Source organism: Corvus hawaiiensis, chromosome 22 (genome assembly GCF_020740725.1).
Source record: "Corvus hawaiiensis isolate bCorHaw1 chromosome 22, bCorHaw1.pri.cur, whole genome shotgun sequence".
NCBI classification, from domain to species: Eukaryota; Metazoa; Chordata; class Aves; order Passeriformes; family Corvidae; genus Corvus; species Corvus hawaiiensis.
The window spans coordinates 4273049-4300690 of record NC_063234.1 but is presented as its reverse complement, the minus strand read 5'-3'; the positions used below and the strand labels follow the sequence as shown (position 1 = coordinate 4300690).

Here is a 27642-nt window from a genome sequence, read left to right as displayed (position 1 = left end):
GGCACCTGCTGCTGCTGCTGCAGCACATGCCCTGCTGAGCCCCTCAACCCTCGCCTGAGGCTGACACCAGGCTCCATGGGCACGGTGTCCTCCCCATGCTGGCAGCCCCAGCCCAGGCCCCTGCCCCTGACAGACTCAGCTGGGAGCTGCCCCCCATGCCAGCATGTCCCCCTCTAGAGGGAGGGGCACTCCATGCTGGGTCTCACACTTTCCTTCTGCTTTTGATTCACAGTTCAACCTGCCACGTTCCTCCCCAGCAACTCTGTCTGCATGGGTTTGTCTGTGCAGCCATGTCTGTCCTGTGTTTCTTCCACCTGGAAAAGCCCTTGGACCAGCACCCTCAGAGTTTTCTGAGATTCATCAGAAAAAAACAGAACGCTGAGCTTTGTTCCAAAGAGCCACCCAAGGCTTCTTAGAACTACATTCAAGTCCAGAAAGCTCCAGCTGAAACTCATACACAGCAAAATGCACTGGGTTTATCCTTGTTCCTAATGGGTATTTAGCCATTTAATAAATACAGTTGCTACTCAATGAAGTTATTGAAGCCTGAGGCATCTGGGAGCCCCTCCTGCAAGTCTGGGACAAGGAGAACAAAAGGCCTTGCAAAGGATGTGTGCTGGGAAGTCGGGTCTGCTGCAAACCAGCCAGCGAGGTCCCAGGGAAGGGCCCTCCTTACCTTGCACTTGACCCTCGCACCCTCCTGTCACTGTGTCACACATCAGTGCCAAAATAGCATCAGGAGAGTGCTCAGATAATGGTGCATTTACAATTATAATTGCTCATGTCCAGGAGTAATCCAGTTTAAGCCCTTTACCGTCTCAAATATTTAGAGGAATCCTGCCAGCTGCCTGGAGGGGAGAAAGTTAGGAGCCCTGGGAGAGCACAATAGATTTTCATCTTTCCAGCCCTGACAGCCTTGTGCACATAAATATCCTCTCAGCCCTGCTTCCCCCCTGTTCATGACAGAGCCACTGTCCTGCCTGCTGACTGGCAGTGCCAATTCTCGCTGCCTCCCAAATCTGGCCCCCACCCCACAAAGTCCTGAACCATCATGGCAGCCCTGCCTCCAGAGACAGGCTTCCATTGGGCTGGGATATGGATTTTTACTTCTTTTTTTTTTTTTTTTTTTTTTTGGAAGTAGGCAGCATGTGTACATCTCCTGGACTCCCTGATGCCAGGACTGGCAGGGTCACCAGCACAGCTGCCTCAAACCCACCCCCACCTCCACCAGCATCCCAGATGTGCAATTCCAGCAGTTTTCTTTCTTACACAAAGGCCCCTCCTGCCATGCAGGATCTTTGGGCAGAGGCCCTGCAGACTTGCAGGGTCCAAGAGCTGCAGAGTTCATCCTACAAATGCCTCTCTTTTCCTGTTTTCCTAGCTTTTAAGGCCAGGGGATGGCAGTGCTCACACTGATCCTGCTGCCCAGCACAGTGACACAGATGGTGTACTCCAGTCCTCAGCAGGGACCCTGGCTGAGCAGGACACACACCTCCCCAAACACAGCACATTCCAGAGGGGCAGTCCCAGAACAGCTCTCGCTCTCTTGGTAACTACGTTCATTCACCATTCACACAGCAAACACACGTGCAAGTTTTCATTTTGCTGACTCGGGCCCTCTGAGGTCTATCTCTTGTTGAGCTTTTATCCACTGCAGCTGCCTCAATGCAAGTGCAGTTAATAGGCTGTGACCAAATCACGGTGTGGCTGCCTCTGAGCTGCTTTGTCCTCTCACCAGAATCTCTCCTCTAAACCTCTGTCATTTCCCATCTTTAAAGCAAAAGGACCATGGCTGGCTGCAGGCTAGCACTGCTCATCACAGAACTGAACAGTGTCCCCCTGTCCCCAGATTGGGACATCCATTACCCTGCAAGCCTTCTTCTCTCACCTTCTTTTCATGCAAAAGCTTGCTTTTCAACTCAAACATGTGCTGACAGCTCTTCCCATCTCTAATCACCATGTTCGGATTAATTTCTGTGACCAATGTTCATCAATATTTATTACCCTGCAAAACTTCACAAATCAAAGTGGTGATGAAACTTGCAGGTAATGATTTTATAATTCCTTTCAGATGATTGATAAAATATTGAATACTACTCCAAAGCAACCTCAAAGGGACGCTGCCAGAACTGCTGTGAAAAACTGATAAGCTTCCCATTAGCAAGGAAGTGGCAAGATCCACCAACAGTCCTTGCACATGGGGTTGATGTTTATGCCATGAGATTATGTTTATGCCAAAGAAGACCATGGCTACAAGTCAAATGCCTAATTCTCTCCCAGCCTGAGGTTCCCAGCAGGACAGGCCTGTGTGTGTGGCAGGAATATCACACTCAGACACTGACAGTGTCACACAGTATTGCCTCGATGAGTGACAGGACAGTCTCTACAAGGATCAACAGATGCTCTTGCACACAGTAACTCCTGAGGGGTGGCAGAGCAGAGCATGGACATTCCCTGCCTTTGAATCCACACAAAGGATGCTCAATGGGACCTGAGGCTCCCTCCAAGGACTGTTCCATGTTCCTGAAGTTCCAGGGTTCATGCAGGACTGGACAGGAGAGCTGTGCAGGCCGTGAGGGGTTTTTTAGCACTGCAGCTGGACACAAGTATTGAAAAATACATTTCCACATGCGTCACTAAAACGACATCCAGCATTTCTCCGCTTTGCATCACAACTCCCAGTCATCAGAGCACCAGCGACTCCCTGGTACGGGGGATTAGATTAAAAAATTATCATCCTGGCTTCCTATGCTTTCTCCATTTGCCTCTAATGCTATTCTGGAGCCCAACAGGATGGCAAACCGTTGCATGTGATGAATGCAGACAGGCTGATATTAAGAACTGTGGCAGTTTTGTCAGCAAGAAACCATCAGGCCATAAATGCAATATTAAAGAGAGAACACCTGGAGCTCTCCTGAGCTTTTGTGTGAGCACAACCATGGCAGAGTGAATTGCCCTGTCAATATTGCACTGCCAAAGAGAACCATTCATCATTACTGCTTCAGGTAGGATGGAGCACTGTTGAGAACACAGGTCCTGTCTAACTTGTAAATCTCAGACTCAATCACAGAATAGTTGGGGTTGGAAGGGCCCTCTAGGGATCATTCAGTCCAAACCCCCTGCCAAGGAAGGGTCACTTGGAGCAGGTGACACAGGAAAACGTCCAGGTGGGTTTGGAATGTCTCCAGAGAGGGAGACTCCACACCCTCCCTTGGGCAGCTGTTCCAGTGCTCTGCCATCCTCCATGGAAAGAAGTACTTCCTCATGTTGAGGTGGAACTTTTTGTGCTTTAGTTTATGGCCATTACACCTTGTCCTGTCCTCTGGGCATCACTGAAAAGAGGTCTGGCACCATTCTTTGACATTCACCTTTGAGACATTCACAGACATTAATGCAATCCCCTCTCAGTTTTCTCTTCTCTAGCTTAAACAGGTCCAGCTTCCTAAGTCTCACCTCGTAAGAGAGATGCTCCAGACCCCTCATCATCTTTACAGGTCTCTGCCATCAGCCATGGTGATATGAGCTATCAGTGCCAGGGAAGCTCTCTTGCATCTTTTCTCATTTCCCCATTTATGAAAGGTGTTTTTTTCACAATGGAGTTGCACATTTTTTTCACAGAAGTTCCAGAAGGCATCCAAACTAAGTGAAAATGGCTTGGGGGAAAGGATGTGCAAGCTGGCTTCAGCAGGTCACCTGTGTCACAGACGGAACAGCCATGAGCACCCAAAGCCCCATCCCTCCTGCACCACCTGCTTCTCCCCTTGCCATGGCAGTTTTCAACAGGAAAACAACACTGGAGGTGCTGGCTCTGCGTGTGATGTAAGGGAAGTGGGGAGAAGCACTCATCAGCAAAACCCAAAATAGCCAGAAACACGGTGGGTTTGTCAGACGGGTCTGGTGAGCTGAACTCAGACCTCTCCCTCAGCAGACATTTATCTAAGTCAAAGATAACAGGTTGCCGTGCAATGGGAAAAGGAGAACTGGTCTACGTTCCACTCATCCCTGGTGTGCTGTCAGGTGTGTGCTGGCACTGCTGGGGGAAAAGTGGGAGCAGGGAAGGTGCTCCATGGTAATAGGCTCCAAAGGGACCAGAAGGTATGGCACAGAGAGAGAGCCACTCTTCATTCTGGTGCACCTTCTGCTTCCTAGCAGGATGATAAAGAGCTTGCATACCTAGAGCTGGCTGAGATGTTGCTGCAATAAGAAGATTCTATGACTGTCCTTATAGTCCTGATCACAGAAAAACGTCCTACATACAAGTGGAAAAGATTTGCTGCCAGCAGCCTCCTCTTCACCGTCCCCATCCAGAAGCGCCTGATGTATTACCCTCTTCCTTGCTTAACATCCCTACAAATTCCTCCAGGCCTGCTACTGTTATTCTGCATTATTTTTACACTCCTCTCCTGCAGCACCAGTTTAATGAGAGTGCAGCTTCAATTAATGTGTTCCCCAGAGGGAAAGGGTCAACCCACGTACATGAGGAATTTCTGATCCGGTTACACAGGAAGGGAGGGATCTCCTCTGACAACTTCTAACAGCACAGAAAAATTAATTCCCCTTTCCCACAGAAGTTTATAATGAGAAAGCCACAATATCAAATTGTTAATAATTTCATAGGCACAAATTAGTGTTGCTGAGTGAAATCTCACTCCTGTAACTTCGCTTTTAATGAAAGGCCACAGATGTTGGACTATATTTGCATTACAACTTGAGAAATGTTTCATAGTTTAGACCTCATCTATGTGATTCTATTAGCTCCATATCTGAGCTAATCTGCATAAATTTCCCCTTGTACCCATTCCCAGTGGCCAGGACAGTTTCTGTGCCAAAACCCAGACAAGTCTGATTGACCACATTCTCACACAAGCTCTTGTGTCCTGCTGCTGCTTTAGGCTGCTCAGGGCCCAGCACAGGTCCCACAGCTCCACTACGATAGCCGTGGTTCACACAGATCCAGTCAGCTTTCAACTGACGTGAACTTTTCAGTTAAATTATTTGTTTGGCCTGTTGGCCTGCCAAATTCCTTTGGCAACCAAAGGATTCCAATATTCCAAGTAAAATGAGTTTTCCTTTCCTACTTATATATTGAACTGATAAAACCATTCTCTGAAAACCGTGAACTCAGCTTCTCTTTCATTCAGCTTGTGCAAACCTGAGGCAACGCTGATATTATTGCAGACATCATTTGCATAGGGAGAAATTTTTCTTTTGATTAAAGACAAAAAAGCCTTTCTATATTTCTTGGTCTGCTTGTGGTAGAGACAACTGTGGCAGCTTCATGACTGTGCAGTTACCCAAAGATCTGTGCAGTTATCCCAAGATCTGAGCTATCACACCACAGAGTTTGCAGGAAGTCTGGTGAATGCATGAGTCAACCCTCTACTCTGCATCTCCAGATGCACAAAAAACACTAAAAAGACACCCAAATTGCCTGTTCTTACTGAACTCTTCAGCATGCAAAGACAACATTTTCAGATGTGAAAGGAGCTCTGCTTTAGCAGGTGAGTGACAGAAGAGGTTGAGTCTCCATGCCCAGGATGCCACAGGTGCCTGGAGGAACCCAGGAGCAGAAGACAGCCCACCCCTGCTCCTGCTGCTTCCTGCAGGACTGAGGCACTGGTGCATGCCTCACTGCCCAGGGAATCCTCAGCTCCAGGGCATGTCCACTGGCTCAGGCTTGGATTCCATCACCCTTTTGGGAAGTGCTCACTCCAACTGTTTTGCTGAGCCTCTCTATAATAATCACATCTCCCTCCCGCTACTCAGATGATTAATGGCTGGATTTGATAGAAAACCTGCTGCCATGCCCCGTTTTTCCAAACCTCCCTGACAAGAAACCTTATTCTGCTATTTTGAGAGGAGACCTCACCTTACTGCCCATGCCATTAATTGAATAACTATCAGTTCCAATTTATTCCACTTGGCTACAAATTAGATTTCAGCTGGCTACTTCGGAGCCTGCTTCAACACAAACTTATAAAGCTGACTCCCTTGGCTGATGCCACTTGTCAACCTGCATCTGTTCTTGGGGTATTAAAAGACAACAAAGCCAGAAACCCGCCAGTCTCTGATGAACAGAACCCAAAACGTTTGGCTTTGCTTTTTTTGAGTTTATCATTACTTTAATGGAGCCAACTAGGCTTAATATTTCAGAGGCTCAGCCTGGCTGCCTGCATCCTGCAGCCTTCCATTGAGAGCAAAGATACAACAGGAAGTTAAGAACTGATCTCAGGAAACCCAGCAGCACCAATGCTTCCTTAGAGAGCCGGGCAGCACTGCGGGAGCATCCTCCAGCTCCACAACAGCATCTCCAGTGCCAGTTCCAACTGTTGTTTTGTGAGCACAGCCTGATTTAATTCCTATTGGGGTATAAAAATTAATAACAGTAAAATGTCATGATCATCTCACACTAATTACGCATCTAATGAATAATTAGCTGTGGACACATTTGACATTTTTGGTCATTAATCTGAGCAAGTGTTTTAAGCCTTGAACAAAACTCTGTGACTGCAAACTTGGTGCTGAGTGGCTCAGATCTGCAGCATCGATGCTCCCTGTGCCAGACAGAGACCACCCACTGGTTCCTGCCCCCTTCCCTGGAAACAGGGGAGCTCCTTGGAGAGCACACACCAGCTCCTATCCCCTTCCCTGCTAACAAGGGAGCTCCTCAGAATTCGTGGAGCAGCAGAGCAAATCTGTGTCTGCCACTACCATATTAGCTGGTGGAAAAACTAGGATTTAGGAAGGAAATTTCTGCATGCCACCTCTATCTTTGCACCAAACCTGGATATTTATACATGAAGCTGTGAGAAATACTTTTTCCTGAACATGCCATGAATTTGCTATAAACCACCAAGACTTAAAATTTCCATTGTAAGTTGTCATTTTTTAATGATAAAATCATTATACAAATGGGGGAAGAAGACAGAACTCTGCATCTTATATATCTGTGCACATGTATACACACATCTTTCTCTGCCTGGCTCAGGCTTTTACTACCCCTCCTTTCCCTCCATCTCTAACATTTTGCCTGCAAGGTCTTGAGAAGGAAGGAAAACAAGAAGGAAGCAAATCTCTCCACAAGGGTAGAGATGAACTCTCTTCAAAGCTGCAACACACATCCACAGCTAATGAACAAAACGTGTCTCATATTTAGGATGAGGGGACCTATAAAAAGGTCACAAAAGGCCAGGATTAGCACCAGATTGAACACAAAACCAAAGCAGAAAGCAACAGATGTTTCCCTCCTAATTTACTCCATTAGGATCTTCTCCAGCTAGCATGCACTGCTGCTTGCTAATGAAGCATTTCCATCTCCTTGCTGCACAGCTCGTAAATAAGCATGCCTGAGGTTGGCGGCAGGAACTCAACCACCCCTCCTGGGCAGGCTTTTTCTCTTTTTATAAACCCTGGGTTTTGTCAAAGAGAAAATAAAAATCTGTTCCCAAATTCATAAGTAATTCTGACACAATTCCATCGCCTCCTCTCACTGAACTGCATTTCTTGAACAGGGATGCTCTAACCCCATGGTGAACCCCTGTTTCCTTGCGCTCATCAAAGCAACTCTTCCCATTATGAACAGCTGTGGATGCACTAGGTGTATTGATTTTTAAACTGCAGGAGCAAGCCACAACAGACCTAAAATAACAAAGTATTTCACCTCCTGTATTGCCACTCCTGGTATTTTACACTAAACTGAAGAAACACTTCGAAGTTGTTCCCTATGGCAGACCCCTCACTGCTCCATCTCTGCTGCGGTGTCACCTGGAAACAGCCCCCAGCTCCAGCCTATGGTAAATAAATCCCCTGCAGAACCAACCTCAGCATTGAAACCTGCTTCCTGTTGCTGCCCCAGCCACCACGGGCATGTCTGAGAGCTGCAATTGTCCAGTGAGCTGAAAACTGGGAACTGCTGCCTTGTTGGAGAGGTTGTTTTCCATCTCTCCAGCCTGTGAAATATGACCTGAGGCTGAAACAGTACCTCGGGGGCAGCAGTCCCCTGAGGCACAAGGCAGAGGAGCACTGCCGAGCCCGCTGGCACTGCCTGCTGTTGAGACATTTTAGACAGACACTTCCTAAGCAAGACACATGCAACCACAGAATGTTAAGTGCTTGGAAGGGTCCTTTAAAGACCATCCAGTCCCAACTCTCCCTTGTCATGGGCAGGGTCAGCACCCACTATCCCAGGTTGTTCCAATCCCTGTCCAACCAGGCCTTGAACACCTCCAGGATTGGGACACCCACTACCTCCCTGGGCAGCCAGTTCCAGTGTCTCACCACGCCTCCAGGAAACAATTTCCTCCATTAACCTAAATTTCTCCTCTCTCAATTTGTACCCATACACACATCCCTCCCCACTGCGCTACAGCTTAATTATAATGCTCTCACAAAGAATTTCAATTTATCCTACCATGGGAACAAGCTCTGTAATGAAAAGGCTTTATTAAAATAGAATGTAAAACATGATATTAATTAACGAGGCTGTGCAGGTGTGTTCATGAACGTGGCCGAGCTCTGTTCACACTGAAGGGAGATGGAGCTGGGGTCAGCTGTGGCATAACACCCCATGGCCATGCAATGCCACACACCCTGTCGTGACACCTTGCACAGCCAACACAATGCTGCTGCTCAGGTTTGAATTCAGATGGGAAAAACCATGGAGCACCTGCAGAGAAGATGATAAAAATGTGCTCCTGGCAGGAATTCAATGAGACTTTTAAAGCAGAACCAGCCCATGCTCCACCACAGCACCTGAGAGATCTGACCAGGCAGAATTTCGAGGTGAGAATTAACGCGGACCAACAGCACTTAAGGTCAGAATGCCTTATCACACAGAAAAACACGAGCTTAAAGACAGGCCTGTCTGACACTGACATAAAACTCCTGCAGATGGAAAGCCAACGAGAGCCAAAATGTCACAGAAGACTCATCTAGCTGCAGTGAGGTTCTCAACAACTTGCAGATTGTGTGGGGCTTATTTTTTTAGTTTTTGACATTCGGCTCGAATCTGTGTCCTTCCTTATCTGGGTGTTTGCAAACCTGAAGCACCCCTGTGCTGGTGGCTGCTGGAGCTGCAGCAGAAAGACACCCTCACAGTTGTGCGATGGCTGCACACGGTGCCAGGCCACAAACAGCCCCAGTTTGTCTCCTCTGACAGGAGCTCAGGGCACTGTGGGATGATATTCTTCACTCCCTTCAGCCAGCTTATTTGCCGAAATGCAGCAAATTATACTGCAGCAGGTGCGAGCATTATGCAGGGCTATTAAAAGGAGGCTGTTGGTATCTTACTCATACGTCAACAGAAGAAAACCCACCGGTGATATACATTCACAGCCGCGTTAGGCTTGGAGCTATTATCGGAGGTACAGCCTGTGTGCAAATCCATTCTCAGGGTCTCTTTTGGTAGAGCACAGATATTTATGGCTGATTTTTATTGTGTGGGCCAGATATACCTCGGTGAGTAAGCTAATCACTCCAAGTACACAAAAACCATCAGCAGATCTGTTAGCCAGCCCCAAGAAAGGCTGTATCCCCATCTCATAGCTCTGGTTCAAGGAAACCTGACCCTGCCCCAGCAGATCAGAATCCCCCAGGACCCAGCATCCCTCTGGCAACTCTCCCACACCCCTGCCAAAAGGGGCATTTCCTGACTTCCAAGCAATTAACTTTGAAATAAAAACTTAGCACAATCTTACACTGAGTTTTAATACAAGTATGCAGAGCTCTATGTACAACTGCAAGTAGGAAGTGTGGTTTGGTCTGCTTGCAGGAACTACATGTGAGCACCCCCTCTGCATGGCAGAGCTGCAGCTGTTATACATACACACAGCCAATTTTTATGGCTCAGCTCTAAACCTCTGAAAAATAAGGTTTATAATAGAAACCCTGACACCACCTAAAATATGGCAGCACTACTGGGTGCTGCTGGAATATGGCCCTAATTTATAAACCAGGGAGAAATCCTGTTCCATTTTGAAACTTAGAGAGAGTAATCTAGAAAAAGGGTAAACCACAGGAAAAAATGGTAGTGTTGTCCATGAGCTATAGTGTCTAGTCCATCCAACAATTCAAAAATAAAATAGGATGCCACAGTATTTAGGCCACACACTGAATCTTGGACTGTCACAAAATAGAAACATGGTGTATCCTAGGATGGGGGTATACTTCATAGAGCCATATGCCATTTTCCATACTTCTGGGTAGTATTTTTCCAGTGAGAATCTGATATGAGAACACTAGAAGTAAAGAAAAAAAAATTACTAGAGAAATAGAACCCAAACCCTTCAGTTTTGCTTGATATAATAAATGTTTTTGCAAGAGGGCTTCAGTGCACTCCGTTCTAAATTGAAAGAAGTGGTGAAGCAGCAGATTGCTCACTCACAGGAGACACAAGTTTATCACTAAACCTTAGGAAAAAGCTCTTGGTTGCCTTGAGGCTCAAGCTTTGCATTAAAATGCATTGAGGAGGCGGTGATTCAGGGGGCAGTGGACCAGAAATCTGCTTGAGATACTTCTGGTGCCCCTGAAACACTGAGCAAAGGATTCAGCCTCGGGATTTCTGTTTGGAGAGTGACTTTGTGCCTCCTCGGGCACCACAACCCTGGGACACCACTCCCAGCGCCAGGTGGGAGGAGGCAGTGGGACAAATGCCTGTCTCAGGAAGTGCTGCTCGCTTGCAATTTTGGGCAACAAACAGGAACCTTTTGGAACAAGGGTTGGAAATTAAGAGGCCAGTGAGGATTTCACTCATCACTGTCACTTGCTCCAAAGCCTGGAAAGAATTCTGTCTCTTCTCCCCTACACACCAGCACTAACCCATCCCAGATACTGGGATCACATCCTGATACAGTCCAAAGGGACATTATTCCCCAGCAAGGAATGATGCTTTGGGGGTTCACAGGTCTACCCTGCAATTTTCATTGTGGCCATCCTGGCCTTCCTTTCCTACTTCCCCTAAACTATCTCCTTTTGCAAGCTGAGCATCAAAGGAGAATAAATTCAGATTTATCACGCTTTTCCTGCTAAAACTATTTCCCAGCAAACTTGTTACAAACCAAGCACACCACGTTCTTGTCGGCCACATCATTGTCCACCAACCTGGCAACATTGACCTACTTCAGGCTCAGCCCCCCACTTGACTGAGCCCTGAGCCCTCTGTGTTCCTTATGAACAAAAAGCGGGATTTGCTTGTGGAAAAAGCCAACAGCAGCAGCCCTAAGTAACAATCCACAGAGCTGTGCTTCCCCCCCAAACCTTCCCCACAGGTGCTGCAGGAATGCCCAGGATGAGGGCAGGAGAGGGGCTGAGCTCTTCATGAGCTGTTAGCAGGCTAACGAGGGCATCTGCAGAAGGAATAGGCACTAAAACTGAAACTAGATACAAAATAAATATCCCAGAGCTGGATTTCTTAAAAAAGATTCTGCTGAGCTATAGTTCCACATCAAATTTTTATTGAATACATTTTCTTCTGAGAATTTGTGCACTAAAACCAGTCAGAATCATATGAGAGGAGTATAAATTTCATGTACAGTTTTCACTGCAAACATCCTTCAAGAGAAAAAGCAAAAGCACTTTCTAATCAAGCCCGCAGCACATCCTCTCCCTCCTCCCATGGAATCCACGTGGGCGGGTGGGAACTGGAGCCCAGGCAGCCCCAGTCGCTGCAGCACTGGGGCAGTGGGGAGCTCTGGGGAGGGATGCTCTGCCTGAAGGTTATGGGGACAGGGACACATTATCTCCCCTTTGCCATGCCCAAAGGCAATGCCTAGGTCTGCTTCGCATAGAGTAAAGCTGTGAATAAGGTGACATTTTAAAGCAATTTATATTCTTAGCTGACAATGTGAATTCACATAATCTCAGCAAACTGTTGTTAAAACCCAAACGTGACACTGCCTCTTCTCCCAAATTCAGAGTTGCCCCTCCAAAACTTACTTGGTCACATTATTTTCTCAGTCTGCTATGGATTTCCTGTTGGATTCTACAAAACCCAAAAATGAGGGGCTGGTTCCCTGGAAGGACAATGTTTCTCACCATACAAGTGATTTCAGGTGACTTTGAACTTGAAAAGGCTCGAGGATCTGAAATGCTATTACAGACAGAAAAGCTATTTTAGTCAACTTCTTTTAGCAGCATCCCAGCACCCAACACTTTTAACTTGCCTATCCCCCAACAACTACAAGGTGAACTCAGAAAACCTTCTTCTCTCAGAGGTTTCCAGATTTGTCGCCATAATGTGAACTTCAAACAAGTCTAAAATCCAGCACCTTTCAGCACTTGAGCAAGTCATGGTGGCTGTGTTGCCCAGATGCTCACATGGCTGTTCTTCCCAGGATATTGAGCTATCTGGACCCCTGAGAAGAAAATTACACGGAAGAAAAGGTCAATAAATGGCAGAGAGGAGATGACATCCCATAATAGTTGTAATTACTGTTTATCGGAGTGCTGCACTGCACAGGTAGCAGGTTACAGGATGTATCTGCTGTATTTTTCCGTGAAAAGAGGACACAATACAGGACTCAGAGTCGATCTCATGACATGTGTGTCTGCTGTGTCACAGGATGTGCCACACACTCACATCTCCTCCGTGGAACCAGTGACCTCGAGAGATGTTGCATTCATTTTTCTTTCTGCATATTTTTGTGGTGAATTTATCGTTCAATAAACCCAAAAGAACAGCAGCATTTGACACCGGAGCTCTTTGTGCCAGTGCCAAGCGCTGTGGGAGGAGCTGGGGCTGGATCTGCACCTCGCTCAGACTGTTCATAGCAGAACTGATGTTGTGGCTCCATTCTCCACTGCAGGCCAAGGAGGGGATGGACCTTCCACTAGGATTCCTTTTCCTATGAAGTTTTACACTAGGCATGTAAAGCAAATTCCCAGCAGGACAGGTGCAGGAAGTGCAAAAGCATGAGATGCGCAAAATTTGACTGATTATGTTTCAGAAAGTCATTAAATATCTGTATGGGGGCACTGTAAAACCAGACAGACACAGGCCTCTGTGCTGGTCAACAGTGGTTGAAAGACTCTGAGATGCTTGGCTGAACCAACTTGACAAGGTCCTTGGACTCCAAAACACTCAAGACACCAGTGCTGTGTCTTGAAAACAGCAAAATCCCTACAGAAAGTGGCTGAAGTCTAAGTTATAGAGAGGAATAAACACCAGTGTTCTGCATTCAGAAATAAAGGCTGCGATTACAGAGCTGTTGACGCCAGCTTTTGAAGAGTGCCACAAACAAAGATAACTGAAGAATGGTGAAAATCCCAGCAGCCTCCTCCCTCCCTTCTCCAGCAGAAAGCGCCTGTGATGGCTCAACTGAGTTATAGATAGTGATTGTCATGACAGCTCAGCAGAAGAGCAGTGGTGTGTGTGCCGTCGCTCTGGCCAGGCAGCACCAGGTACCGTGGGGATGACTGGGAGCAGCCATTCCCTCCTGCCATACGACAACAAGAACAATAGGAAGACACATCGAATTCAACAGACTTATTTTGTCCTGGTTACATTACTGGGAAATCTACCTTCCTGGGAAGAAGAGATTTTACAGCGACTTAGACTGATAAAAACTTCAACCTCTATTTTACTCTGTCATGCTTTCTTTGCTGCCCATGGCCAATACCCAGAGTGAGCCAGCAGACAGTCAAACGATACACGCCCCACGGCAGCACGAGGAGCAGAGGCAAAGCTGACATTTAATGGAAAAAAATGTACGGTGATAAAAATTGTGCACTTTTTCCTTGACACAGAAAATGATCCCCTTAGGAACAACGCCTGTTCAGAAGCAAAAGCCATTTAGGTTGGTCCTTCTCCTCTGGCTTTTGCCCCTTCACTAATATGCTAATGAAGACCATTGAATGATCTCACAGAGGACTAAGGCTGTGGTCCCTACACACCATTTCCACGGCCTCAGAGGTGAGCACAGCATTTTAAAGTGCACACCATGAATTTGGGGCTGCTTTTAACAACCTTTACTGCCTTCCACTAAGGGTAGTGCACCATGTATATATATTCATGGGTCTAAGAGCCACTTTCCCATCCATTGGTCTGACCCGAGACATCACCATGGGTGTGGCAAGAGGGATGCAGTGATGCATCCGAGGTGGGATGCAGGTGGCAGGATGCAGGTGGCAGCTGCGGGAGGTGACAGGGACGGAGAGTCTTCACATCACTGAGGCAGTGCGAGACAGAAGAGGCATCACAGCTTCATTAACCCAGGGCAGCGCAGACGTCAGTGACAGCTGAGGCAGCCAGTTGATAGAAAGGGAGTAGAGACTCCTTCAGAAATGAAAGATTATTTTGAGAATAAAAGCAACCAGGGTAATAAGCAAGATGCTTACAAAGGCAGAGGAGAGAAAGAAGAGCATTCAAACCTGCAGGCACCTGGGAAGTGATTTATCCAAAACACTTACAAAAGTGTTCCTTAACAGAAAAAATACAGAGGGTAACTCACTGCAGGCCAAAACACTGCGTATTAAAGGAAGAAATATCCCACATTAGAAAGAGAGACTTCAGCCTTGGCAGCATCTGCTCCAAGTTGTCTACTGCCCACGCCAGAACGAACTCCAGATCTCTAAACTCAAATTGTAATTTGCTGCATTACAGAATTCCCAACTCAAGCCCCAACTGTAACTCTCCAGTGAGGGTGAAATTCCAGCCAACAGTATAATACATTCACCGACACCTGCAGACCTAAGAATTGACCAGGGAGGATGTGGATGAGCTCAGCAGAATCGCTGCATTGCTCCTGGCAAGGCTCAGTGTCCTACACTGGGAAAGAGCTTCACTACTGCAAGGTGCATAATTTAATAAACCATTAACTCAAACCTGAGGTGAAGTAAATTCAGCATATTATATATTTCAAAATAGCATTAGAATTCAATTTAAGTGTCACCAAAAGCCTAATCCTCAGTATACAGAGCATATTAATAAGTGTCTTGAAGCCCGTGGTTTGATTTCATTTCCAGCTGAGTTGTGCTGCCGCATGGCTGCGATCCCTGCCGCGAGGATGTCTCGGTGACAGCATCACTGGCCTGAACCAGAGCAGAATCACAGGGATGACAGTCCCGCTCTGTGGGGCCGTCCTGGGAGAACACGGGGGTGGGCACTGGAGCAAAAGTAATCCTGCTTCCAGTCGTGTCACTTCTTGGTGTCCCTGCTGAGATGCTGATGTTCCCCAGTGACAGCAGGCCTCTTGCAGGGTCCCCAGGAGCCCCTGACCCAATTGTGCTGTCGGGTCCCTTTGCAACCACAGGGGCAAAACCCATTTTAGGTACGGCAGGGGCTGCTGTTCAAGCTGAGCTGCTGGATAAGGCACAAAAAGCCACTCTGTGGCTGCCCCCCGGCCGTGCCATGGCGCATGGCAGGGCTGCAGCCCCCGAGAAGGGACAGAGCCAATGCTTTCCCTCCCCCAGGTCAGGCATCCAGGGCAAATGGGGCATCATTTCCACCAAGAGCCAAAAGCACAAAACCTGCTCTCCCTTTCTGTGGGAGTTGGACATGTTTTGGCCTTTTCTCCGTCACCCCTGCCAGAACTTCTCTCGATCAGCAACCCAGGCACATCTCCCAGCAGTTTGGGAAATGCATCTCTTCTATAAATGACAACAGATTATTTAAGCAACAACTAAAGCACTCTGACTGCTTTTTAGTTTGCTCGCATTAACATCAGTCTCATATATCTAGGGAATGAATCCGGGATTTTCTTTAAAATGGTGGAGAGCGGTACAAAAATAGAAGCCTGCTTGTCTAAAATAAAGTTATGTGTTTGAAAGGGTTGGAAATTGTTTTTTAATCACAGGCGTCTTTCTTCTGGAATATAATCCACCATCTATACATTCTGCTCTTCCACCCAATTTCTCAGGAAAATGCAGCAAGTGTGTTAATAAATAATTTATAAAAACATTACAAAAGATAAAGCACTCCTGCTAAAATGTTTCTAGCCTTTGACACACCAGTTCATTTGTAATCCTCTTTGCCTCCCCTTCACTGGAACATCAGCAGAGGGTTCGTGCTGCCGCTCTCGCAGCCCCACTTCACCCACCCTGCAGAATCTCTGGTTCATAGGGATCCAGGCAGATACAGGGCACAGTCCAGCCCAAGCCACAGCTCTATGTTATCTACTGTAGATTTCTGTCATGGAAAATGTTTTTCACAGAAACAACATCCTGATTTATTTTCGCAGTCTCACGTGTGAGGATGGCTGCAAATGCAGGCGGCTGTCCCAACAAACAGGGCTCCAGGGTTTGTCCTTTCTCCAGCAGCACACAGGCTGTGCTCTCTGTGACACTCACAGGGTGACTGGGAGCACATGCACAGGACACTTTGCTTCTCTTACATGTTTGCTCTGAAATTCACTTTCAGGAGTCAGTATGTTAGACACGTGACCAAATAAAAAAAAGTCAAAATAATGAAACTGGACAATTAGTACAAAAGAGTTCACAGAACCCCTGGAATTTCAGTTGGACTGAGCAATAGTTTTCACACAGCTCCACCGATTCCATGAGTATTTCAGATCTTTAATGAACCCTGAAAAACATGATGGGAAGTCTTGAGACACAGCTGTTCCAGTGACTGCAAGGCAGCAGAGACACAGCAACGAGTACAGTGCCTTCAGAAGAGCTGTTGAGAAGATGAAAGGAGGGAAAGAAGAGAGCATCCTTTAGAGAGATCAAGTCAAAGGCATCTTAAGGAAGCACGAAAAGGGTATCCACAACTTCCTCATCCTCTGAAAATGCTTGTACATCGTGAAGCCCAATGACGACACGAGAGGACTGACTGCTGCATCCTGCCAACGTCTGATACCAACAGCACCTCTGCTGCTGCAGCTCAGAGCTACATCAACACAGAAGACAATTTTGCTCTCCTGGAACTGGTGTTTGCTCCCCCCACACTTACTGTCTCCTCTCCAGCACAGCTCCACATGCATGCAGGGCACTGGGAACAGGAACTGAGGCAGCTAAAGCACAGCTGCTGCACAAGTCTGCTCTGTGAACACCCACCTGTATCCTGAGCATGCTTGGGACGCAAAGCCACACTGGTGATAGTTTGGCACCACATACCATGCTCTACTGGACTTCTACACCACTTGATTTCATCACATGGCTTAAAACTCACTTTGGGAAAACGTGCCAGCACAGCAGCAACAGTTTATAATCCCGTTAGCAAAAATGCACAGGCTCCTTGTGCCGGGGCCTCACTCGTACCCCACCCCCCAACATACAGGACCCAGCTAAGTGCCCATGTGCAGCACAGCATCCTCTGTGCTTTATTGCCCAGCCACTTTTATTTCACCCAAATGAAAAATAAAAACCCATTACTAAGCAAAAGTCTTGAGAATTTTTATGAGATTGTAATGCTTCCAATTTATGCTGAAAAAGCCCCAAATCCTCAAGCTGTCTGTCGCTGCTCCAGCCAGGGACACAGGAGATGCTGCTGACGCAGCGGAGCACAAGCGATCAGAGAGAGAAATGCTACTCTGATGGGGTGCTATCAAAAAGAAATGGGAAGGGTTTCCCCTTGTTTAGGACATAATGGAAAACCGAGGCAAAAAAATACAGAACAAACACTAAATTTCTGCAGGACAGTGACAGATGTCATGTAAAATGTTTTAAATGATTTTTTAGGTCTCGATATTTTCTGCCCACAGCTTTCAGACAAGATGTATTTTAGGAAGGGAACACTCAGGGGGCATCAAGCATCAGTGCAGACATTCATAGTAACAAACTGCTGAATATTCAAGCGTATCAGAAGGAAGAATTCGGGAAAAAACAGAGTAAAGAGAATATTGCCAAAACCTTTGACATTCCATCAGTGCTTACACATACTCTGCAAGGCACGGCTGGTGCACACAGACCCGCAGGAACGGTAATTAAAGACCACTGCCCAAATACTGCCCACCACCAGTGCCCCCACAGCATCTCCCACTTGCTCCTTCCGTGACAGACATCCTGCCTGGATATTACACCTGGCATGACTGCTGATGTCCCTGACCTTCCCCTGCCATCTCCTACCCCACAGGAAAGCATCCCACGATTGCCATGGCTGCTGGGAGCATCCTGTGAGTGTGTGAGCAATAAAGATGAAATGCACTTTTCCCGCAGGCTCCCAGAGAACTAGATTATCACATTTCAGCAATTACTGCAAACACTGGATTTACAACAGGGCTCTGTGGGGCTCTGGTGTGTCCCCGTGCCTGCCTAGCTCAGCCTGCATCCCACTCTGCTTCCTTGGCTCACCTGCCAGAACAGTGCCACTGACACTCTTCTGCACCAATTCTGAATTATTCAGTGAGCAGTTAATGCATGTGCAATGTGAAACAGCCCTCTGCCGACAGACCTCTCTCCAAGGCTTGTTAGTCTTAATTTGTGCGACTGGCCAAGAGGTCTAAATTTACAAGTTTTTAGCATGATCCTATAGCATGATCCTATAGTTTATGTACTTCTTAATTAAGAAAAAGGGCAACACTTTTTAAAAATGTATTGCCTCCCATCCCCATAGCACCTGAACACCAGCACTAAAGAAGACATCAGCACCTGCTACAGGCAGGGTAGGACACGATGAGCATCCAACGAGCTCAGCATCTCCAGCTGCACAGCACCGGAGTGGGAGTGAGCAAGGGGCCCATCGCTGCCGATGGGTGAAGGCAAAGCCTGCCTCCATAACCCTGGCAAGCCACAGCCCGTCCGGAAGCCTGGCAGCCAGATTAATTTTCAGTTCCTGGGGTGCCAATTTCCAGTGCACAGAAGGAACATTGCATTTTCCTGCTCAGCTGTGCCAATGTTTGAATTTCATCCGTGTCTGAGAATCCATATTTTCCCTCCATTAGTCAGTATGAGTACAAACAGGGGGTTTTCTTCTTTTTCCATTGACACAAAATCTGGTACTATGCTGAAGGTCTAACAGGGGCAGCCTGAGTCCTGCCAGTGACAAACCAATGCACTCAGGGTCACAGCTGCGCCAAAGCCTCTGCAGGAGGCTGGGATCTGCCATCACCCACATTCCAAAAAAGGTTTCAGCAGCTCTGCTCCACACTCAGTGAACTGTGGACAGCCAGGGCTCTGCATCTTCTCAGAAGTGAACAGATAATGCAAAACAACAAAAACTGAAGTACTGCTGAGGAGTCCTCCCCAGCAACCTGTGAAGAGGCCACCCGGGTCCTCATCCCCATCTTCTCTGCCTGTCACTCACAGCATGATCTCGTATTTCTAGAGATCAGAAAATCAAAAGAAAAATATGAGAACCAAACATAGGAAACCACCACCTTGGGCATGCTTCCTTCACTCAGGCCCAAGAGTGAGTGTCCAAGGCAGCATCCATGGAAGGGGCTGCCAGCACCCAGGGCTGGACCATCTCCGGCAGGAACACACCAATGCTAGCTTGACAATTGCAACACCTATTACAAACATGAAAGGTCTTTGGCGTAATGCAGCATTTAAAATCCATTATCAAGAAAGCTTGGAATGTCTCAAAAATGTGAAACCCCTTCAGAAGAGAGAGGAGGTGCAGGCCCCATGCAGCAGACCCCAGCCACAGCCACCACCACCATGGGCTCTGCTGACAGCACAAGAACTTCTAACAGAGATCCAGAAAACCGCATTGTGCAGCTCCAGCTGACTGGTTCTCATTTCTCATCCCTCTGACCGGTCTGCAGGGAGCAGGCACATCATGTCAATCATAAATGACAACACAAAGTTGTTTAAGTAAGAAATCAGATGCCACCATATAATTAACGGCTATGGCACCGTGTAAATGCATGAGAAAGGCTGTGAGTCCCTGTGGCTGCTTTGAGTCCTGGCCTTTATGCCACAAAGGCAAGGCGGAAAAGATCAAGAAAAATTGCACGGGGAATTTTAATCGATATCTAACCTGACAATAGGATTTGGAGGAGGATCATCCCATAAAACATGGGTGGCATTGCAGACTAATTGTATTTACTCCCCATTGAGCAGAGACTCACAGACAGAGCACCGCCTGTCCCAGGAAGGTGCTGAATGCCTCCCCAGAACAGGGAAAGTCACCCATGTGGCTCTGTGAACTATAAAGCCAAACATGTTGCTGGAGGTTAATGTTACACATTGCCCTGGCTGTACCTACTTTTCAATATCAAACTCATTTACCACGGCTGTTGAAATGAAAGCTTCCGAAGGAGATGCACAAAACACCTTCTCTCTCTCTGGTGTCACTGCTCCTGAATTCACCATGGAGCTGAACACAAACACTGCGCAGACGACAGAAAATATTCTTGGCCAGCTCCTTTCTGCCAACTGCATAACCTTGAGCGCATGACTGAAGGATGCCCGTTTATGCCTGGGAGATGCTGCCATGAATCACAGACCCCTCCTCCTCCCACAGCGAAGGCACAGCATGTCCTTGTTGAGGAATACCAGTCTACCACAGCCACAGTGAGACGTCCTGCAGCACATTTTATATAAATAGGCTTCTAAGAAATGTACTTCCCATCCACTCCTCTTGATAAGAAGTGATTACCAGAGCAAAGAAAAGGACTAAACATCGATGCACATCCTGTGAACGTGATGGGGACCTTGGGGAACAGCTCAGAGATCCTACAGTGCTGCAGTGCAACCCATCAGGGAGATGCCAGCTAAGTGCCATAGCAGCCAGGGCTAGCAACACGTCTAGAGAGCACATCACAACAAGAAAAAGTAACACAAAGCTCACAAATGGAGAGAAGTGACCTATGGGGGCAGGAGCTCTCAAGGGGGACAAGCACAGCCTGGGCAGCCCGTAAGAGAACAGGATCGATGCAGTCACGCTGCGTTTTCAGAGGAGCCACAATTCTCTGTGAGGTGCAGTGCTGCTCCCACCACTGCAGCCAAGCGTCTCCTCTTTCCTTGCACACAACATTTATATGCCGTGGATGCAAATGGAGCTGAGAGCACACAGATATCACAGAGGAGGGGGACATCTGGTGCATGTCCGTGGTGTGGGCACCATCCTCTGTGGGTTGTGAGGGGTCAGTCCTGCCCCAGTGACAGCAGCAGTGTCTCCTTTTTTAATATGGAAGTTGGAATTGCAAAACCAGGGAGAAACAGGAATTATTTTCCATTTGCTTCTAGAAACAGATGTCACTTTCCTCAAACTTGTTTGTTTTCAGGACCATGGGAGTTTAATCTTTGAAACAATATTATTACAATATGTGTCAAGTGCTATTTCCTAACAAAAGAAAACAAATTGCTTCCACTTTGTACACCATGGTAACCAGTCAAGAATGTGAACAGCTCCTCAAAGGTGGGGTCAGCAAACACCCCCCCCGGGCAAACTCCCACACTTGGTCCTGCGAACACCCCCGCAGCCCCGGGGGAGCTGCCCAAACCCTGTGTAAATAAGAGGAAAACTTAGCTTGACTCCTCCTGGGACTTTGCTGTTCCCACAACAGCCAGAAGAAAAATCATTGGGTGACTCCAAAATACTCCCTGGAAACTAAACATCTCACCGGAGGAAAGCAGATCCACTGCAGGGCCAGCTCCAAAGTTCACCCCAAATTCAAACACAGCCCCAGGGTTCTCCTCAAAGTCAAGCACAGCCCAGGGCTGATCTCTCTCCCACACCATGGCATGCCTGTGCAGCATTCACGCTCCTGCCTTGCTTCAGGATGGAACAACACAACCAGAAACCTCCAGAAAGTCTCACTTGAGCCAATTCCATGTTTAGGAAATGTCTGAGCTGGCATCAGCTCTGTATTGCTACAGAAAATATATAATCTGTCCAAACAGAGACATACAACTAAGAAGACCCATTTTGCCTTCACAGGCGAACAAAATCCCCCAGGCAGTAAAACATGGAACGCTGATCCCCCCGGCAGCAGCTGAATGTGGCCACAGCGGCTCCACCAGGTGACCCCAGAGAGAGAACTCATTGTCATCCTACCTGCAGAAGCCAGTAGCACCTTCTGTGAAACGTGGGGATGATGGAGGAATGGACGTAGCAGCCATACAGGCACTGGGGACACAGAAAGAGAGAAAGCAGAGTCAGGTTAGTGGAGGAACCATCCCAAGAGGCTGCACTGGGGATGGGGCATCAGCGCGTGACCCATGAATGAGGACATTGTTCTGCTGTTGGTCTGGGGCTGGTGACACACAACACAGCACTGTGGCACCCCAGTGTAGCACTGTAAGCATTGCTACAGGTCACAGAACCCCCTCCCTAACAGCCCCTGCTATGCTACCTTTGCCCAAGGGTGGCCACCCTGGATTGGCCAGAGCAAACAGGGGCTCCCATGGTGCTCAGCACCCCGACACAGACAGAGCTGGTCTGGGGGCTGCCTTCGAATCTTTGCTCCATTGTGTTTTTATTTTTTGGCAAATACAACACGTTCATCTCTTTTTCCATGGTTTATCTCCTGGGTATTTCAACTGAAAATGTTGTGTTTGTAAACTGAAAAAACTGCTGTCAGGTATTTTAGACAGCAAAATACAGTTTGTTTCTTTTCTTCTTCTTCTTTTTTTTTTTTTCCTAATGAATTCTGCTTCTCTGATTAACTGAAATCAGCAAGACCGAGAAAATCTTTCTTCAGGAAAAACACTGCATTTCCAGTACGTTAAAACTTTTTGGTTGGAAACCAAGCCCAGTGCCAACCCAAACACACAAAACTGGTTTTAATTGAAAAGATTCCGAGTGCAGAGGGGTGCCCATGCTGCTGGACATGCGCATTTGGTGAGCACATGGGAGGCTGCGGCAGTCCCCCCTCCCCAGGATCACTGCTCACAAGGTCGGCCTGAATTAAACAGGATTTAAGGACTGGCTGCTATCACCGAGTTATTTTTAAAACACAAATGACAAAGATTAATAATGTTTTTAAAATGTGTCAAGGGTACATTCTACACACTGAAATGCAGGGAGGAAAAATAGAGGAGGAAAAAAGCCCTGCAGAAATAATCCAAAGAAAAGCTTAACATTTAAATCCCTCCCCAGGGTTGGGGAACAGCCGCCCTGACAGTGACTCCTGGCACATGGCACCAAGGGCTGCACAGAAAGGTCTGCAGTGTTCAGTTCTGCTGACTCAGAGCTGGTCCCCCCACTCCAGAAAGCATTTTGGGAGGTGCAGCATCTCCCAGTCCAACCTGCTTCCCAATGAGGATGGGAAAGCTGATCTGGAGCCACTGGAGCAGCCTTCAGAGCAGCCAGGGACATCCATAGCACCTTGTGAGATATGCATCAATCTATTTCAGCACCCCCTGACTTGCCTCCCGCCCCAATTTGCAGTGGAGTCGATCGAAACTTCACCCTGATTAAAACAAACCCCAGCACTGGGCTCTGTGCAGCTTATGGTGCACAGCAGGCAGGAGTGCTGCCCTCCCTCTCCAGAGCTGTCTCGCAGATAATTCTAGAGCTGTCAATAATGAATCACACAAAAGCCTCCCACCTCCATGAAACTGGTTCTCGACATTTCAGCAAACTGTTAAAAAAATCCTAACAGTTCACAGAATTCAAAAAGCACACAGAACACAGAAGGGATTTCTTAAATTTTTCTTTTTTTTTTTTTTTCCCCATGCCGGCAGAACATGGGAATCGGACTCTGGATGGATGTTTTGAGGCTGGATGTCCTAACTTGGACAGCTGGGATGAAGAGGACCCACATACTGAACAAGCTCCTGGCCTCGGAGAGATAGCAGAGACTGTCCCCACGGGCACTGAGAGGTACCACAGCAGCACAGAAACACTGCAGGGGTGAAACAGACCCTGGGAGCCCAGCACGTGGAGTGCAGGCAAAATGAGTGATGACAGCAATAAAAACTACATTAATTTTTGGATAAAAAGAAAAAGTTGATATAAATAGAAACCTAGGAAATCTGTGTGTCATTGTTTTGGAGGATTTTCAAGATTAATGGGTTAAGCACTGTGGATGACACAAAATCTGCAGCCTGATGGCTCAGCACATGGGGGCTGTGGGGAGGGGGAGTGTAGGATGTTCCTATACTTGGATCTGCTGACCCCTGCCTCTGGCCCCGGGATGGCCCAGGGCTGCCGAGCACCTGGCCGGCTCAACACCTCCCTGAAACTAATGAGGAGAGTGGAATTACCACCCTGCCTGGCCAGAGCAGACAGGTAACCAGGGCAAGAGTAATGCCTTTAGCTAAAGCAGTCTTTAAAATGAATTCTTGCTCAAAACAGGCAAAGGGAGTTTCATTGGCTGGGTTTTCTTTTATTTTTCTAATTATTTTTTTAGTGGGAAGGTAAAAGCTGCGGAGGCCTGTGTGTCTGTGGAGATGTTAATGCCAGGCTGGGCACTCAGCCAATGCATTAAGTGAAATCGAATTCCTGAAACCAGCTTTAATCAGCAGATTTTTAAGGTTAGAATGACTCTCTCCTCTGCAAGGCTTGCCAAGGTTAATTCTGTCCTGAGCAGGCTGAATTAATGGGCTGGACAGGGGAGAACATTTTTTTTCATGATTCTCTTTTAAGTTTACAAAACCTCCAGGAGAAGAGAAAAGGCACTTCTGAGCTGTCTGAGGAGAAACGCCACCTCAGCAGCTCATTGACTGCTGTGTGGAGAACACGGAGGGGGCCGGCATCAGCCTGACCCCAGAGGAGCCCCGGGCGGCACTGGCCGAGGGACACCAGGCTGTGGGGATGCTCTGACCTGCTGCTGGGTGCCCATGGTGGTGGCCCTGTGGTCCCATTCCTATCAAGGAGTGCGTCCTTGGCCCTGGAGATGACCCTGTGTGTGTGGCCAAGGATGTCCTGAGCACAGACCGTGTCCTGCCGCCGTGGGGGATCCCTCCTGCACAGCTCCCTGGGATGAGACCCCCACACCTGCCCCAGGAGCCAGCTGCAGGCACCTTCTGTGCAGCCCCCACACTGGTGCTGGAGGGTCCAGCCCTGCCAGCTCTGCTGCAGCTCATCCCTTTACAATTCCAGGGGTAATTAAAGAGAAAAGCCTTCTCTGGGCAGCAGGGGAGAGTGTGCAATTACAGCTGCCTGCCCTGCCATTTGTATGCAGTGCACATCTGGCATTACCAAACTTCTGAAAACTGGGGGAAGGGAGGAGGAATATAAAATCAAATTATTAGTGGATTTTTTTTATCCTGAGCTCCTTAAAGTGATTGTGGCTTATTTAAAAATAATGCAATAACGCTGAGGTGTTCTTCCTTAACAAGCATACCTTGGGAATGGAAACAAGAAAGCAGGAGAATCAAAAATTCAAGATAGGGTTGGACAGGCTTTGAAATTCTTCTCCCCAGTGAGTTACACGAGTGGATATTTAAAAAAACCTAAAAACCGCCTAGATTTTGTTCAGATTTTCACACTGAATTCCCAATTCCCTTAATAAGAAGCTAAATCAATCTTTAGAGAACAAATCACGTAAGACCTATGGCTGTACATTATTAAAATATACTTGAGTAATTTTCTGGTGGTAAGGCTTCAACTTCCAACACCCTGGCAGCCTCTGGATACCAGGAGCAGGATCTGTGCAGGTTATTGGGGGAAAAGGACCGTGCCCTCTGCTCTTGGCTCTGTAGTGGTGTTGGGCAATGTGCTCAGCCCAGCAGCTGATCAGCTCCCTGGTACATCCCCGTGCTGCTGGGATCTCCCTCTGTAATTACTGACCATTTCAGAGCTTCCTCACCAATATCCATGAGGGAGCAGCACAGTGCTGGCAGTAGCAGCACTGCTGCCATGGATCAAACCTCCATAGGAAGCCAAAAGAGGCGTTGGCTTCACTCCTCTCATCATCCAGATGACAGGGCACAGGTCTCCTGAAGCAGTGGCTGTATCTGAGCCCAACCACGCTCGGCTCTCACACTCGCCTGCTGTAATCAGCACGCGCTGGGAAGGAGCAGCGGCCGTGCAGCACATATGGATTCACAGGCATGGAAGGGAAACTGGAAAAGCAGCCTGTAAGTGCTCAGATGAGCATCCTTCAATGCAGCAACCTCTGTTTTGGCGATACAGTCAGAATGCAATTATAAGCCCTACTCTCCCATCCCTATCATGATATATAGAATCATTCTGTGATTTTATCACAGACATTTCCATAATCTGTTCTTACAGGTACCACTGCTATCCCATTCTTTTCACCAACTTTTCCATATCCAGCAGAGACGCTACCCAATCTTCCTGAAACCTATTCTTCTGGATGTCATACAAATCATGACCAGAGGAATTTGTCAGCTATTTGCAGTGATACATTTGTTTACATGTAGGAGCGATTGTCTATCTGTTTCTGTAACCAGCACCCACAAAAACCTCTGCTGATCTCTGAGAGGGCAAAGCCCAGCTAGAAAAGCGAGGCAGCTGAAAACTGGGCTTCTTGGCCACCAAATTAGCAACCACTGGGGAAACCCCTCATGTTTTGTGTGTCACCTCTCTTCTCAAACAGACCAGAAGTGAGCGCCTTCTGAGACTGGGTTATCTTGCAAGAGATAATCCTTCCTTCAGGACAGGGATGCTGAAGCCAAAGCCACATTCCAAATCCATTCAAACGTCAGATGAGGCTCGTCCCTGTCAGCTGCGGGAGCTGCGGGAGCTGGGAGACAGCGGCGGCTCCCGCCCACTCCATTAATCAGGATTCAGCGAGAAAAGCCAATGTGCTGCTATAAACCCCCTGACTCGATGCCAGCACCACGCGCAGGGAGCCACGTGCCATCAATCTTCCCTTGTCCTCCCGCAGCAGCGAGACGCAGCCGGGGGGGACTGACGGGGGCTCGGCAGGCGGGCGGAGCAGCAGCCCTGTGGCAACTCTCGGAGGGCACAGCAAGGCACAGGCACGCTGAGCAGACAGGGAGGCGACAAGAGATCTCAACATTTCCCCGTGCAGACTGGCCCCAGTTCAGCTTCTTAAAACACTAAACAGGGAGGGGAAACCACGTCTGAACCCTGGGGAATCCCAGGGCCAGGAGGCTGCCGCAAGAGCTCTTATTTTGACTTAAGAATTGTCATAATATACGAAGGCATCCAAAATTTCCCATTACTGCTGCAAATCAAAAGTAAAACGCTGCTAAACGTGTTTTCTCACTCATCTTGGAGAAACACAGATATTAGACAGGTTTGGATTTTCCTCTGACGTTCATAAAGAGCAACTTTGATTCAGCACAGCACAAAACCACGTGCTCATATCTCAGCCTGGGCTGAGCTGCGCTGCTGGCAAGGTTCGCCTTTTATCGATGTCGACACAACTTAAGCAATTGCTTACGGTTTGCCAGGTTGGGCAAGGAGTCCCTGGTACTGACAGCAGATTCCAAAACACTTCTTAACACTTCTAGGCAGCTGCAAAACCCAGAGAACCTGACCCTTCACTTTTCAGCTGTGGCATCACAGCGCTGTGCAGCCCCGGGCACTGCCCACTGCGCAGGCACTCAGCCTGGTGCAGGGATTTTGGGTTTAGTCCTGTCAGCTCTTTTGCTGACACATTTCAAACCCCCCATATGCCCTCAATGCCACTGGCAGCCATACCCAGATGATAGTTCCTGGACCGAGCCCAGAGCTCTCATGTGATGGCTGATCAAGGGAGGAGAGGTTACACAGCCTGTGCATTGCAGGACTTTGTCACTTCTGGTGGCTTTTGTTAACAAATATTGTTCTGTTTACCTCGGGACTCGTTAGAAAGCAATTTTTGAAATGTTCAATATTTAATGAAATATTTAAATGTTTAATGGGTTCTTTTTCAAACCCTGTTTTCCCTCTGTGGGATT

General features: G+C 47.7%; 1 protein-coding gene across 11 annotated transcripts in view; it reads right to left on the bottom strand.

Moving 5' to 3' along the window:
* The window catches only part of CAMTA1 (calmodulin binding transcription activator 1), a 235325-nt gene that overhangs the window by 87555 nt on the left and 120128 nt on the right, over positions 1-27642 (bottom strand). For all 11 annotated transcript variants that reach the window (XM_048326078.1, XM_048326088.1, XM_048326080.1 and 8 more), the window contains one exon: positions 21878-21949. In XM_048326078.1, coding sequence (XP_048182035.1) covers positions 21878-21949 — 72 coding nt within the window. The remainder of the gene's footprint in view (positions 1-21877; positions 21950-27642) is intronic.